The following is a 15,917-nucleotide window of genomic DNA, read 5'->3' on the forward strand; positions in this document are numbered from 1 at the left end:
GTGGTCATGGCCATCGGAGATTATGATTTCTTTCTCCCGTTGCAACCCACGGGCCGTTTTGCTAGTTTATAATCATACTTTTTTTTGTTTCCTGGATTAATAAACATAATAAAAAAATTACTCTAATATTCAACAATGCTCTGTATTCACCCAAAAGAAAAACAATGCTCCGTACCACCGCTTTGATTATCAAAGCAGCAATGGGGCTGTGCTTGTGCCCCTACTTCTGTTAAAAGAAAAAAAAACTTGAGTTCCTCGATGGTGCAGATCTCAACAGAGTTCCCCGGAGAACATGTCGTTGTCCTAAAAGCTGCAAAAAGGTCTCATTTCACTTTGATGAAGCCCTTTGTGCTTCTGTAAGGTTTTCGTTTATGTGTTCTTACCTTTTGTTTGAACCTCTATGCTCCGAGAACATGATGTGTAGTCGATTGTTTTTACATGCAACGAGCTGCATCTTTGTGTCACACTCTCTGCACACAGTTACCAAAATTGTAAGTGGGTAGACAGATCGATGAATAAATTCACCATGTGCATATAGCCTGTAGCCCTGTACCCCCCTGGACATATCATCATTATAGTAGCAAGGGCCGCTAATGAATATGCAAAAAAAAAGGCAAAAAATATCATATTCCCTCCAAGGAAACCAGGCCCCAAGCTAGGAATAGTTCACTTCATATATTCCATTCAATGCGACAGGGTACGGAACTGCAAAAAACTTAATCGAGATTCATTACAACACATAGTACGATAGATCGAAGCTAGCCCACGAAGACACCAACGTACACAACCAAACCATGAACTCAAACGAAACAACCAAATCAAAACGCACATCAAAACGCACACGTCCGTCCGGCCTAAACGCATGCATGCAGACATGCCACAAATATAGGTAGCCAGCTAGCTAAAGCCCTCTCCATGGCGATCCGGTCGATCTACGCCTTCCTCCCCTCGTTGGCTTTCTTGAACGCGGCCGCCTGCGCCGCCGCGGCGCTGTCTGCGCCGCCGGCCGCGGCCGCCGCGAACGCGTCCCTCACCTGCTGGGTGGTGTAGGCGAACCCCGGACGGGTCATGGAGTTGAGCAGCGCGGCGGTGCCCTCGCGCAGCAGCGCACCGGCGCCGTCGGTCCTCGTGTTCGCCAGCGCGTCCTGGATGCTCATGCTCGGCCCGCCGGCGACCGCGCCACCGGCGGCGCCGAAGAAGTGGCTCACTGAGCTCGGCCAGCTCCCCAGCGCCGACCAGATCTGCATGGGGTGCGTCCTCCAGTAGCTACGTGCAAAAACAAATGCAGCGTCACGGGCTCAACACGTCAGTGACTTGACTCGTGGTATTCGTAGAAGAAAGAAAATGTTACGTGCCGGTGTAAAATGGCTTACTCGCATGTCCCGAGGCTGTTGGGGTCGACTGGGATGAGCGGCGTCGGTGTCACAGACCCGTGGCTGCTGTGCGACGGTGCAGCCGGAGTTCCGCTGTAGGAGCCTCCGTCGTGGGCCGGCGTCGGGGAGCTCCCGTAGGCGCCTCCGTCGTGGGACGGCGTGGGTGAGCTGCCGTAGGCACCGCCAGTGGAAGGCGTCGGGGAGCTCCCGTACGCGCCTTCGCCGTGTGACGGCGCATCCGGAGTGGACCCGTAACCTCCGCTGTGCGACGGGTCAGGCAACGAACCAGAGCCCCCGTGCGAAGGCGGCGTCCCGTACCCGCCGTGCGACGGGTCAGGCAACGAACCAGAGCCGCTGTGCGACGGAGTCGAGCCGGAGCCGCCGTGCGACGGCGTCGTGCCGGAGCCTCCGTGGTAGGGGGGCGTGCCGGAGGAGCCTCCGTGCGAGGGAAGCGGCACGGTGGTGCCCCCGTGGCCGGGGAAATTGTGCGGGTCGAGCGACGGCACGCAGTCCGGCTTCTTCACGTCATCTGCAAGCACGCCACGGGACGGCATTTGTTATAACCCAGCTCACTACTCACCAGTCACCACAAGCTTCATGCACAAGATCTAGCTAGGTACGCACCTTGGCCTGCCTTGTCCGTCGGGCCGGTCCTGGCCGAGACGGAGACGAAGGCCTGGGTGGCCAACGCGGCGAGCAGGAAGCTCGCGAGGAGAGCTCTCTGCGCCCCCATGTCCTCTAGCTTCTTCTTCTTCTTCCGCCGCTGCTTCAGTGGGAGCTGCTTCAGTGGGAGTGAAGTGGAGAGGTGGAGTTAACTGAACGACACAGGCGAAGAGAGCGGGGTATAAATAGCGGGGAGCAGAAGCTACCAGACCGACGCGCCATGAAAATTGATGAGGTCTGCGTGAGAGAGCGTGGTAAATGGAGGTCGCAGAGGCAGAGATGACACCACCGAGTGGTTGGCCAGGGCATTCATTGCGCGCCATGAAACGCTCAACCGATCCGAGTAGACAGGGCAAAGGTCATGGACTCATGGTGGACTGGCCTTGCGTGTTTATCACCTACCTAGTGACAATAAATTCATTTTCCTCTTGAAGTTTTTGATTCGGGTTCCAGCTATCGATCTTGAGGCGGAGATGTGCATGGCTTCAATTCGTGTGCTGCAGGATGATGGATGATCCGGTCCTACTATTGACCAAGCGCACCATCAGTTTGGCCGTAGACCATGCATGAATTCTTGGCAACCCAAGTTTCCAGTAAAATGCATGTGTGTGCTACTGTAAAAGTATCTGTCTATGCATCGACACATTTTTATGCCTCGATCAATTATAAAATGTGTAACTTCAGTTTAGTGAAAACTGCAACCTGCACAACCAGCTGCTCACTAAATTAAAGTTGTAATTTTTTTGAATTGATAATACTTAAATGAATCTACTGGGAATTAGCAAAACTTACTGAAAAACCAGGTATGCTCACACATACAATTGTCCCGTTGGTTAAGATTTTCTAAAAGTGTATATTCTCACTTTTCCCCCTAAATGCGAGCAACTTATGACAAAGTTTATCTCAATATAAAAATATTACTCCCTCCAATTCATATTACTTGTTTACTCCATGTGATGGGTTTTTACCCCTACATTAGTATTTTCCGGGGCTGAATGAACTAGCTAGCAGAGCCTGCAGCCCCCGCGTCATCCCCGCGTGGGCGACTCGGGCGGGCCCTAAACCCAGCTGTAGGGGTCGCGCTCTCCCTCCTTCCCTCCCTCCGCCGTCGCCGGGGGACGCCGCCGGTCTAAGCCTCGGGGCCGACGGCGGTGGCGGAGGACATTGCCTCTCTCCCGCGGCGCTGGAGTTGTGCGGGGCCTCGAATCGTGTGGAGGCACGCCAGATCCGATCGGCACGACGGCGATGGTTGTGGCGCGGCGGCGTCGGAGGCGGCGCGGGCTGCATGCGTGTTCGGGCGGCGGCGGCTCTGTGGTCGGCGGCGGTGACGGCGCGCCATCTGCCTTTGGATTGGCGGCGGTGGCATGGAGGGCACGGTGGTCGCGTCGGTGGCACCTCCAGTTAGATTTGTTCTGACCGGTGCAACTGGTGGTGGTGGTCATCTCTTTCGTCGGAGGTGGTCGGGTCTCGAGATTTGTCATCTAGTCCCGGCTACGAGTCGGGGAGACATAGTTGGCGGTGAAAGCCGGGCTGTTGGCGGGCGATGGCGGCGTTTTGCGTCATTACCTTGATGAAGGCATCGTCGTGTAACTGTTGTCGACCCACTCGTGCTGCTTCGGGGAAAACCCTAAGATCTGGTCCTCTAGATCCGACGATGGCGGTATTACGGTGCCGTTTCTCTCTTGGGAGCATCGTTTCTGGAGCAGCGCTAGAAAATAGAGGCAGGAGGTGGAGCGGCTTCGTCTTCCACGGAGCTTCGGTGGAGCTATCAAGTCATGCATGGCCGACAGGTGTTACGTTGAGTCATGCCTACTTGGCAGGTGCTACGCATGACAGATCTTCCAGAGTCTTCGCGTATGGACGGACGAGCGCAGGGCGGTAGAGCCGCTGGGCACCTTGGTGGCGTCCACGGATGTTCGCACTAGCAAGGATGATGCAGATCTCTCTCCTAAAGATGGATCAGTGGTCCGATGACGATGGCGGCTTCTAAAATGTGTGCATGTGGTGTGCACTTTAGGTAGGTTGCACCGGCTGTTGGTCCCGATACGTTATGTGGATGGATCAACGACGACACCGTTTTTAGATATGGAGAGTAAGAGCACTTCACATTATCGAGTTTGTAGGTGTAAGTGGTAGCTTCGGTGGATTGATGTATGTTCTTGTCAGACCTTTGTGAAATAATTAATAAAAATGGTTGCATACATCGATTGATGCAGAGGCCGGGGGTTTAACCTCCTTTTCAAAAAAAAAAAACATTAGTATTTTCAAAAACCAACAAGCATGCCCATGTGTTGGGACGACATGGCAGTTGACTGGGCGGACAACTCACGTTTGTATTCGAGGGAGAGGTCACTAGATAATAGGATTTGACTCAATCTAATAAAAATTTCAGAGAACGTTCACAGGTCTAATAAAATGTACACAAGAATCCCCCGTTGCCTTCTCTTTCCCTCACGCATGGGCAGTTAGGGCAAATTTATCTTCCCGACCAAACTCCATCGGCCAGCTCGCCTCCCCCTCTACATACCGCTTGGCAGCTGGTGCCGGCGAGGTGAATACGTGCCTTGGCTTCGACTAGTAATTTAGGTTAGTTTTACTTAATCCTCGTAAGGGTAGCACTCAGGCTTCTAAAAAAAAAGGCAATACTCAGGCGGATGGCGGCGCTCCATTTTGGAGTTAATCTTCTAGGCTTTGATAGTACTCAAATCCGTCTGTCTGGACGGAGTTGATGGAGATCCGACGTAGATTCCTGTCATCTTGTTGGAACGGTGAGGTTAGGGTTTCTCGCCGTACATGCATGACGGCGAGATCTGGTGCAACGCACTTCAGATCAATTCAAGGCTTCAACGACGATGACTGCAGCTCCACAACGCTGGTCCTTAGAGGCACGCGCATGGAGACTTCTCGGCTATTATCGACAAGGTCAAACCGACTCCGATATGGAAGTGATGGCGATGGCTCGTTCTCGCGATGGTAATGTGATCGTTCGGTGACCCAAGGACCTCAATGTAATTTATTATATTTGGGGTGCTTTGTACTTTCGGTAAACTTTTATAATAACTTTGCGTTTTTATGCGAAAAAGTCTAATAAAATGTTAGGAAAATTAAAAAATTAGCTGCCATATTGTTCTAACAAGTTAAGATAATATGACATGTGTTGTTGTTTATAACTACCGCCCATGGTTCATTACAGTATGTGAAAAACTGACTTTAATTTGAAGAATTACTATGACTAATTAGAGGAAAACTAGATAACATTTGCCATGCGTGTGAAATTGTTATGAAGCAACAAAGGCCAATTTGCCATGGATATGAACATGTGATGGCTGACTTGACATCCAAAACAAACATTTGCCATCCATCTAGTATTAGAAAAAAAACATATTGGTCATAGTGTGCCCTTACCTCATTTCGGCGGCCTTTATTGACGACAATCGCCTTACCATCTGCGGTGTCAGCATCACCATCGCCCATGCATTTTTTAACCATTGCTCTGCATAAATAAATAAACAACATTGCAAACTTGCCCTGATTAGTGGATTTTGGTGCAAAAATTGAGCTCCTCCTACCCCGGCAAATTCCCTCCAAGCCACTAGTGTTCTATTGCACATTGACGCCATCGGCGATAACCCCCTGCTCGACCCCGACACACTACAACCCCCAAAATTGCAAAGCCCCGGTCCCAACAAGCACCTCTGCACCAAAAAACCGCTGCCCTCAGAGAAATGAGCAATGTTGATGACATGATGGGAGGTCTTGTTGAGCCTCCGCCGCTATCGTGCCACCCAACACCCACCACCCCATTGCCAGCCATCATTGTAACTCTCCCGAAGTCGCGCCACCCTACACCCACCACCACGTCAAGAGCCATGGTTGCACCTCCGCCGCGGAGACGCCACCTCCCATTCCTTTCCCCTCGTCAGGTCGTTGTGGACTGAATCAACGAGATCCCCTCGTCCCTCAACAAAACCTCATGTCTTTTGACCCCAACGAGCAGATGCGAACCCGAGTGAAAAACCTGGTTCGTGGAAATGAACCTACCTGGAAGCTTAACGCAATGGTGTGATGTATTGTCAAAATCTAGTTGTCGGCGAGCGACGACATCAGTTTGCCGGAGAATGAGACGACGTCGTGCGACATGGAGAGGCAGAGGCATGGGGCGTTACCAAATCCCATGGGTAAAAGAACCACCCTACCACAACCATGTAGGTCGCGCGGTTGCCACCCTGGGAGAAAAGGTTGTCGTCGACTTGGCCAACTCGGCCCAGCATCGAATTTCATGCAGCGAATCCAGCGCTTCAGCTCACGATGAGACACCCAAACACCTACTTTTTTCATTGCAAGTTTGCACATTTTACATGATCAGTCATCCAAATAGCTTCCAATTTGTATTCGGCCAGAAGTGTTGCCAATATTTTTGGTTATTGGTTGGACAGTATTCCAAATATGTTCTGAATGCTAGCAAGGGTGGGAGCATATGCCATATTATAGTCGCTTTGGTTGCGTATAAATAATTTGTTTTAAATGGCAAAACTCTTCTCCGTTGCAAGTTATTTTTCTCTGTACGCACTCGCTTCGTACGTGGTCTGCGCTATACCTAACGGAGTAGCAACCATTATTCAATACGGTCTGTATGTAGCCGGAGGTGGTGGCCAAAGAGGTTTCTACCTAACATGAGTGGCACATAATTTTCGGATTGGTCCACCACCTCCTCCGACCTAGGCATCATTTGGGTCCTATATGACTCTACTGTTGCCGATATGTCATTTTTAAATTATCTTTTGTCAGACTGTTGGTGTTTGCTTTTATTTTTGTGCATCTTAGTTATACAGAAGTTGGTGTTTGCTTTTATTTTTGTGCATCTTAGTTATACAAAGGTTGAGTGTTGCTTATCATGCTTTGTATATATCAATGCTATATTTTAAGTTAATAAAAAAGTTTCTTTTATCTAAAAACACGCTTCAGCTCACGCAAGAGAGCCAGGAGAAAACATTAGCTCTTTTAACATTTTCGAAAACCTAAACGAAACAAGGACCTATTAAATTATGATTAACGAAAAGGGCGTGTTGAACGTGACATATCTTGTATTTCTAGTCTTATCTTCTCTAGCCTTGTATAGCTAACTCCAAGAGATATGGTAGGATTAGTTACCTTGTCACGCAAGACATCATGTGTATATAATGTAACCTACTCCATGAAATACAATGAGTTGCACCAAATATCCTCTCTACATGGTATCAGTTTTACGGCGATCTTCTGTCGCTTCGTCACCCCTAAGCCGCCGCGCCTACCCCTAGTCGCCGCCGCGCCAACTCCTAAACCCTACCGCCGCCGCCGTCGCTACTCCCCCCATAGCCACCGCCGCCGCCTCCTCCTTCCCACACCTCAAGCCGCCACATCTCCCGTAGCCGCCGCCGCCGCCGCTTCTCTTCTTCCCCCTGCCCTCACCACCTCTCTCCCGAAACCCTCAGGGCCGCTGCCGCTACCCTCTTCCCTCTGTAGCTGCTGCCGCCTTCTCCCTCCTCTCACCACCACCCAAAACCCTAACCACCCGCCGTCTCCATGGCCAAGGCTGACGCATCCGACGCCGGTTCCTTTTCCGGTGCCATGTTCACCTCCGATCGCCTCAACGAGATTCACATCAAGGACCACGTACATGTCATCCTTGACCTCGACTCGCCGTCCTACAATGCATGGTGCACGTACTTCGCGCTGCTGTTCCGCTCTTACTGTCTCATCGAGCATGTTGACGGGAGCGTTGACATCCGCGACATGAAGGACGACGACGAGTGGCTCGCTGTGGACGCCTGCATCGTCAAGTGGCTCTTCCTCACCATCTCCGGCAGCCTCTTCAACATGGTGAACGCCCGCGATCCGTCCGCGTATGCTATGTGGACGCGCCTGTGTGATCTCTTCTTCGACAATCAACTGCAGCGCCACGTCTTTCTTCAAGGGGAGTTCTTCACTATGCAGCAAAACGATCTTTCGATCGACGAGTACTGCACGCGGCTGAAGGTTCTCGCCGATGAGCTACGTGACGTCGGCATGATCATCGATGACTCGGTCCTCCTCACCAACCTCCTCTGCGGCCTCCACCCTGACCTTGGCCAGTCCGCCGCCAACCTCTCCCTCATCACGCCGACGTACGCGAAGGCGGTCACATATCTTCACATGGAGGAAAAGCGTCTCCGTCACACCGCTCGGCAGGCGACCCACGCCGCTCTCCACGTCGGCCTCGCCGCCGGCCATGGCTCTTCCCCAACCCAGCCGGGGCCGCGCGCTCCCGCTCCTGCCCCGCCACCCGCGCCTGCGCCCTCCGGTGGCCGCAAGCAGAAGGGTCGCGGGGGCCGGGGCCGCAACTCCAACACGACGCCGTGCCCCCCTGCGCCCGCGGCGGCTGCACCTCCCCCGCCTTGGCTCTCGGGGTATAACCCATGGACGGGAGTAGTGCACGCCTACTCCATGCCCGTCCCCCGCCCACCAGCTTCGGGCATTCTCGGGCCACGGCCGAGCACCCCTCAGGCGGTGCTGACTACACCGGTCCCTGCCGCGTATGGCACCGCCGCAGCCAACGGTGGCCCGACGGCCTATGGTGGTCCCTCGGCGTACGGCGGTGCGCCGGGCTATGGTGCATATGGTGGCGCCCCTCCGGTCTACGACCCGACGCTTCTCTCCGCCATTCATGCTACCCCCTCGCCGAGCGCCTACAACGGAGGCGGCGATTGGTACATGGACACCGGTGCCGCTGCTCACATGGCCTCCAACCCCGGTATCTTATCTCGTGCCGCTCCCTATCCCTTCTCCTCCCGCATCATGGTTGGTGATGGCAGCTCTCTTCCCATCACCCATCATGGTTCATCCTCCCTTCCGTTACCCTCTTCTTCTTTAACTCTCAATAATGTGCTCGTTTCACCATCCTTAATTAAAAATCTTTGTTCTGTTCGTACTCTTACTCGTGAAAATCCTGTCACTGTTGAGTTTGACGCTCTCGGTTTTTCTGTTAAGGATGCTCGCTCCCGGAGGGTCCTGCACCGATGTGACTCTCCCGATGATCTCTACCCATGCGGTGCTTTTACACGCAGTGGCCCGGTTGCTCTCCATGCCGACGTCTCGCTTTGGCACGCTCGTCTCGGTCATCCCGGCACCGACGCTCTTCATAAAATTTTGAGCACTTTTCCCTTTTCATGTAATAAATCAGTGGCTCATACTTGTCATGCTTGCCGCATAGGAAAACACGTTCGTCTACTGTTTTCTTCATCTTCATCAATTGCTACTTTTCCCTTTGATATTATTCATTGTGATGTTTGGACATCCCCAGTGCCTAGCAATTCGGGTTTATCATATTACCTTGTGATTTTAGATGATTTTTCACACTTCACTTGGACTTCTCCGTTACGCCGCAAATCCGATGTCGCCTCCACCCTCCACTCATTTTATGCCTATGTCAACACCCATTTTCATCGCACCATTGCTCATCTTCAAACCGATAACGGAAAAGAATTTGATAACCTCGCCATCCGCCATCTCCTATCCACTCATGGCACCATATTTCGCTTAACTTGTCCATACACATCCCAACAAAACGGCCGCGCCGAACGTATTCTCTGCACCCTCAATGAGAGTGTCCGCGCTTTGCTCTTTCATGCACACATGCCACCTCGCTTTTGGCCCGATGCACTCGCCACCGCCACTCTCCTTCTCAACCTCCGGCCTTGTAAACCACGCTGGAACTATACCCCTCACCATCTTCTGTTTGGGTCTCCTCCATCCTATGATGATCTCCACGTCTTTGGTTGCTTGTGTTATCCCAATATGACCGCTACCGCGCCCCACAAGCTCGCACCACGCTCTCTCGCTTGTGTCTTTCTTGGCTATCAACCCAACACCAAAGGCTTTCGCTGCTTCAACCCGGTCTCTCGTCGAGTGTTCGTCTCACGGCACGTTTACTTTGATGAAGCTGTTTTTTCCTTTGAGCAGGTTTCAGCGACAGCAGCTCCGACCTCGGACGCTCCCACTCGACGGTCTCGGCGAGCCCTTGCGCTTCCTTTGCCGCGCCTGCCCTCTTCTTTGGCGGGCCCATCAGGCCTCTGGGCGGGGCCTCGCTCGCCGGCTCAGGAGGAGCCGGCCTTGCCTCGGTCGGCGTCGCCCATGCACGTCGCGGCCTCCCCGCCACCCGCGGCTCCACCTGCGGCCCTGTCGCCGTCGCCATCGCGGTCACCCGCGGCCCTGTCGCCGTCACCATCGCGGCCACCCGCGGCCTCGTCCGCGGCTCCATCGCCGCTGCTGGTACGGCCACCCGCGGCTTCGTCCGTGGCCCCGTCGCCATCGCTGGTGCTGCCACCCGCGGCCTTGCCCGTGGTTTCGTCGTCGCCACCTGCGGCCTTGTCGCCCTCGTCACCCGCCGTCTCGGCTGCGGTCACGCCGTCCTCATCGACGGCCCGTCTCCGGCTTTGCCTGCCGCCTCGTCACCGGCTGTCACCGTCGCCCTGCCTTCTCCCGAGGTTGTGGCTCCTCCTCGACGGCGGGCTCGGCCACCGCCTCCACCGCCTCATCATTCTATGGTGACACGTGCCAAGGACGGGATCCGGCAACCGAACCCTCGCTATCATAACCTCAGCGTCACGGTCGTCTCACCCGTACCGCGCTCGGTGCGTTCTGCGTTGAGTGATCCGCATTGGCTTGCCGCCATGCGCTCTGAGTATGATGCCCTCGTCGCCAACCGGACTTGGACGCTGGTTCCTCGTCCCCCTGGAGCTAACATCATTACTGGCAAGTGGGTATTTCGGCATAAGTTCCTTCCGGATGGCTCTTTGGACAGGTACAAGGCCCGTTGGGTTGTTCATGGCTTCGCACAACGTGCCGGCGTTGATTTCTCGGAGACCTTTTCTCCGGTTGTGAAACCCGTCACGATTCGTGTTGTCCTTCAGCTCGCTGCATCTCGTCATTGGCCTGTTCATCAGCTCGACATCAACAACGCTTTTCTTTATGGTCATCTCCAGGAGCATGTTCTATGTCAGCAGCCTACTGGTTTTGTTGATCCCACTCGGCCTGATGATGTCTGCTTGCTCTCACGGTCTCTCTATGGTCTGAAGCAGGTGCCTCGTGCTTGGTATCACCGCATTGCAGCATTCCTCACTGCTCTTGGGTTTCGCAGCATCACCTCGGACACGTCGCTATTTGTGCTTCATGGAGCTGATCATGTCGCCATGCTTCTCTTGTATGTGGACGATATTGTCATCACCGCCTCTTGCGCGGACATACTTCGCGACATCATCGGTCGTCTTGGTTCTGAGTTTCGGCTGAAGGACTTGGGCGCATTGCACTTCTTCCTCGGCATTAATGTGCGACGTGATGCCTCCGGATTTTTTCTCCATCAAGGACAGTATGTTCTTGATCTCCTGGATCGTGCTGGTATGACCGACTGCAAACCTGCTGCCACACCCGCTGAGGCCAAGCCGAAGCTTTCTGCCACTGCTGGGCAACCTGCTACCGATGCCGCTCTCTACCGCAGTATTGTTGGTGCTCTTCAGTATCTCACGCTCACCAGACCAGACATTCAGTTTGCAGTCCAGCAAGTTTGCTTGCATATGCACTCGCCCCGTGATGTTCACTGGTCCTTGGTCAAGCGCATTCTTCGGTATATTCGTGGCACACCGACCTTCGGACTTCGTCTTCGTGCCTCTACCTCCACCGAGCTGCTCGCTTACACTGATGCGGATTGGGCTGGCTGTCCTGACACTCGACTGTCCACATCAGGATATTGTGTCTTCTTCGGTGACTCTCTCATTTCTTGGTCCTCCAAGCGGCAGCCCACCGTCTCCCGCTCGAGTGCCGAGGCCGAGTACCATGCCGTCGCCAATGTTGTTGCCGAGACATGTTGGCTCCGTCAGTTACTTGGCGAACTTCGGGTTTCCATCCCGAAAGCCACGGTGGTTTACTGTGATAATGTTTCGGCCACCTATCTCGTGGCCAACCCAGTGCAGCACAAGCGCACTAAGCATATTGAACTTGATGTTCACTTCGTCCGCGAGAAGGTACAGTTGGGTCAGCTTCATGTTCTTCATGTACCGACCACCCAGCAGTTTGCCGACATTATGACCAAGGGGCTTCCAACCGCTGCATTCCAGGAGTTTCGTTCCAGTCTTTGCATCGCCGACGCTGACGCTTCGACTGCGGGGGGGGTGTTGAACGTGACATATCTTGTATTTCTAGTCTTATCTTCTCTAGCCTTGTATAGCTAACTCCTAGAGATATGGTAGGATTAGTTACCTTGTCACGCAAGACATCCTGTGTATATAATGTAACCTACTCCATGGAATACAATGAGTTGCACCAAATATCCTCTCTACAGGGCGGTTCCCCGCTCGTGACGATACCGGATGGGAAAGAGAAACGAGACCGAGACGGCGGCATGGAGGACGTCTTAGATAGTGGCTAAGGTTAGGGAAGAGTCATATAAGTATAAGGCCCTGTATGGTTACAGGGACTAGACTAGAAAAAGATCCTTTTAGTCCCTATGTAACCAAACATGAGGGACTTTTTCTTTAGGGACTAGAAAAGACTCTACTAGAGTGTCTTTTTTCTTTAGTCCCTGGGACTAAAAAAAGTGTAGTCTCTTGCAACCAAACACCCCCTAAATGCTGAAGTTAACACTAATGCAGTTAAGATCGTCACACATGGTTAAAAAAGCCTATCACTGTATAACAAGAAAAAATGAGTCTACATGTATCAATCATCGCCCAATTTCATATGAGGTAAAAAGAAACTGTCAAAAGCTTCTATTTTCCGAAACAGAGAAAAGAAAAATTTACCGAAGCAAAAGCTCAACCCTGCAAAGCTGTACACTGCAGATATCGAGCTTATCCTCTGCAGAAATTAATACATGTACTCCATTTTGGAGGGTTTATTGAATGCAGAGGAGGGGAATTAAATTGGCATGTGAAGGTATTTACATGCAATGCAGCCAAGCTGATGAACCTCTCCATGTGAGCGTCACATGCTACGTCCAAGCAAAACACAGTCCTTGGAGGCCAATTGGTCGATATGTACACCGCGTCACGCTCGCCGATCAATTACCTTGCCATTTCTCGCGAAGCTAGGAGAGGGAGTTGCGTGGCTTCGATTGAGCAGAGTTCGTGATGGTGATCAAGGCAAACATCAGCTGACGAGGCCTTCCTGCCGTACGTGACTGCATTTGACATGTGCCGGTCTTGAAATGAAACAATTGGTTAAACGATATATAAGGACCACTCTTCGCGGGAAATTAAAAATGTGAAAAAAGAATAAAGATCCATAAGAAGTATGTATTCAAAAATAAATTAAACGATGAGTTTATGGCAACATGCAGTAATCTGCCACGACTGGTCAAGCTCACTAGTCTCTACTATAGACTACTCCCTCCATGCCAACATAAGTTTTGGGTTTGTTTTAAGTCAAAAGCTCTTTTTAAAAGTTCGATCAAGTCTATAGAAAAAAAATATTGACATCTACAACACCAACTTAGTATCATTATGTTCATTGTAGAATATATTTCCATACTACATACATTTGATGTTGTAGATATTAGTGTATTTTTCCCATATACTTGGTCAAACTAAAGAAGTTAGACTTAGGACAAACCCAATTATTAAAATATTCTGGAAGGAGGTACTTCCTCCGCCCAAAATTCACAACGTTTTAAATAAGTGTCCACCCAACATTGTTTGATTTTGAGTCGTTATATGCAAAAAAAAAGAGAAGATGGGTACCATGCCAATGGTACTCTGGTCAAATGTATAATATTTGTTTTACGGTGTCATAGTTTGATTTTTTTTATGTGCTCATACAAAAAAAGACCAAAATTTCACATTAAATTTTTCAAGTAAAAACATGTGCACGAAATATGTGAATGTTAAATTCAAACAAGATCAGGAATTTTGGAGCTCAGATTCCATGAAAATGTAAATCATAGTTAAAAGTTTCAAAAATATCTGCAAATAAGTGCATGAATGGACATATTCTACAAGTGTATAAAGTTTCATGATGAAATACATTAAGTTTGTGGGTTGTTCACCGTTTTTAAGTCATGAATTTGTTCTTTTTGTGCAACTCACGTATTAATGTTCATTTTAAAACTTTACACACACGTAGTATATACATCCATATGAACATGTGGATATTTTTTGAATTTTTTTAATTCAAAATGTGATGTTTGATTTTTGATTTTTGAAAGCCCCATGGAGCCCTAGCACGAAACCTGATTTCCCCAAGACCGTCCATTCATAGAGAATAAATCTCTAGGAGATGAGAGAGGCTGTAAAAAAGCAAAGTTGGAGATTTTTTTTCCAAACCATGCAGGAGGACTGCATGTATTATCTTAAAGATAGGACAAGAAGTACACGACCAAAAATCCTATCGAAATAGGATTTCGCTCCGTTTTATATAAAAATCCTCAACATGTACAAAAACACTAGAGAACGGCCCACGCATAATCCAGACTACCTAAACACGACACACCAAACTAATGTAAAATGAAACGACCTAGACTCGCTTCAACCCCGCCTAGCGCGCGTCAGATTTCGGTTGTTCAATGATTCTCTGAGGTGGTGTGTAAGCATTTTCAAAAACTCCTCCTCTCTTCTCCCTTCAGATGCTCCAGGTAATTAGAGGCAGCAAGGTGTTCAAATAACTCCTAGTGCCCTGAACTCTCTACCTACCATCTTGCCACTAGTCCGGGAGTGAAAGACCCGTCTGAGTAATGACCTTGCTCAATCCAGCCCTATGAAGCACCGAACTCCAGAGAGTAGAAACGACGCTGCAAGTCATGAAGAAATGATAACCCTAAAAAAAGTCATGAAGAAATGATGGGCAGTTTCTTGTGTCTTGTTGTAGTACAGACATGCTGCATTATGTGACAGACCTCTCTTGACCAGGCGATCCGCCTTCCAGACGCGCCCTCTTACGACCAAAAAGTCGGAGAAATGTCTTTTTTTTAAACAAGGCAAAAGACTTGCTATTTTCATTGATTAAGAGAGAAGTTTGTGAGATACACGTCGCTCAAGCGACACAAACGCTAACTAATTACTCTCGCGGCATTACATTACACAAATGCTTGGCACCCGCAATAGCCCAAAGCGCTGCCTCCTCCTTAATAAGGTTAACAATCACGGCCACCGGTGCCACTTTATTTCTAAAGACGCGCGCGTTCCTTTCTTTCCAAATCTCCCATCCAACAAGGTGGATCAACGATGAGAGAGCCTTTCTTTGATGACCAATGTCGATGATTTCTTGCCACCAAGCTTTAACCGTGGTGAAGATATGCCAATTTATCGTGTCAACTTGAAGATCCAGCCATGAGAACACCTCCTTCCAGACGCGAGTTGCGAACCGGCACTTGAAAAGGAGGTGGGCCGCTGATTCCTGCACCTGGCTACAAAGAGGATATTGATCGCAATTGGGCCATCCTCTACGCTGAAGTCTATCCGCTGTCCAAATCCTGTTTTGAGTGACCAACCGAGCAAAAAATTTGCATTTGGGGGGTGACCAAACCTTCCAAACCATATCCTGCAAGGTTGAGCGTAGATGTCCAGCGAATTGGGCCTTGTAAGCCGACGATGCAGTGTAAGTCCCGGCATTAGTGAGCTTCCAGATGATAGAATCACAAACTCCAGGTTGTATGTTGACATTGGCTAGCTTTTCCCATAGAGTGGCAAATTGTTGAATGTGAGCAAGCGTCATCCCATGCTGGGTATCGATGTGATTAACCCAAGCATTATCCCTCAAAGCCTTGTCCACCGTGGTCCCCTTTTTCTGCGAGATCTCAAAAAATTTTGGTGCAATGTCTTTGGGTCTCATCCCCTCCAGCCAAGATGACTCCCAGAATCTCGCGGTGGCGCCATCACC

The 15,917-nt window shown here is 50.7% G+C and overlaps 1 protein-coding gene across 1 annotated transcript; it reads right to left on the reverse strand.

Moving 5' to 3' along the window:
* Positions 1 to 653: 653 nt before the first annotated feature.
* Positions 654 to 2,290, reverse strand: LOC109748896 (uncharacterized). Its single transcript, XM_020307915.2, has 3 exons — positions 1,998 to 2,290; positions 1,374 to 1,902; positions 654 to 1,266 (listed from the first exon to the last, which is right to left on the reverse strand). Exons 1-3 carry the CDS (start codon positions 2,104 to 2,106, stop codon positions 933 to 935), a joined length of 972 nt encoding a protein of 323 aa, XP_020163504.1. The 5' UTR covers positions 2,107 to 2,290; the 3' UTR covers positions 654 to 932.
* Positions 2,291 to 15,917: the final 13,627 nt, after the last annotated feature.

Source organism: Aegilops tauschii, chromosome 3 (assembly GCF_002575655.3).
Source record: "Aegilops tauschii subsp. strangulata cultivar AL8/78 chromosome 3, Aet v6.0, whole genome shotgun sequence".
In the NCBI taxonomy this organism is placed as follows: domain Eukaryota; kingdom Viridiplantae; phylum Streptophyta; class Magnoliopsida; order Poales; family Poaceae; genus Aegilops; species Aegilops tauschii.

What these genes read in the sequence shown, in the direction of transcription:
- LOC109748896 (XM_020307915.2), bottom strand. Translation starts at nt 2,106, where the DNA reads ATGGGGGCGCAGAGAGCTCTCCTCGCGAGCTTCCTGCTCGCCGCGTTG. An exon ending in GACGGACAAGGCAGGCCAAG is followed by an intron (nt 1,903 to 1,997) that starts GTGCGTACCTAG and finishes GCGTGCTTGCAG; the next exon opens with ATGACGTGAAGAAGCCGGAC. An exon ending in AACAGCCTCGGGACATGCGA is followed by an intron (nt 1,267 to 1,373) that starts GTAAGCCATTTT and finishes TTTTGCACGTAG; the next exon opens with CTACTGGAGGACGCACCCCA.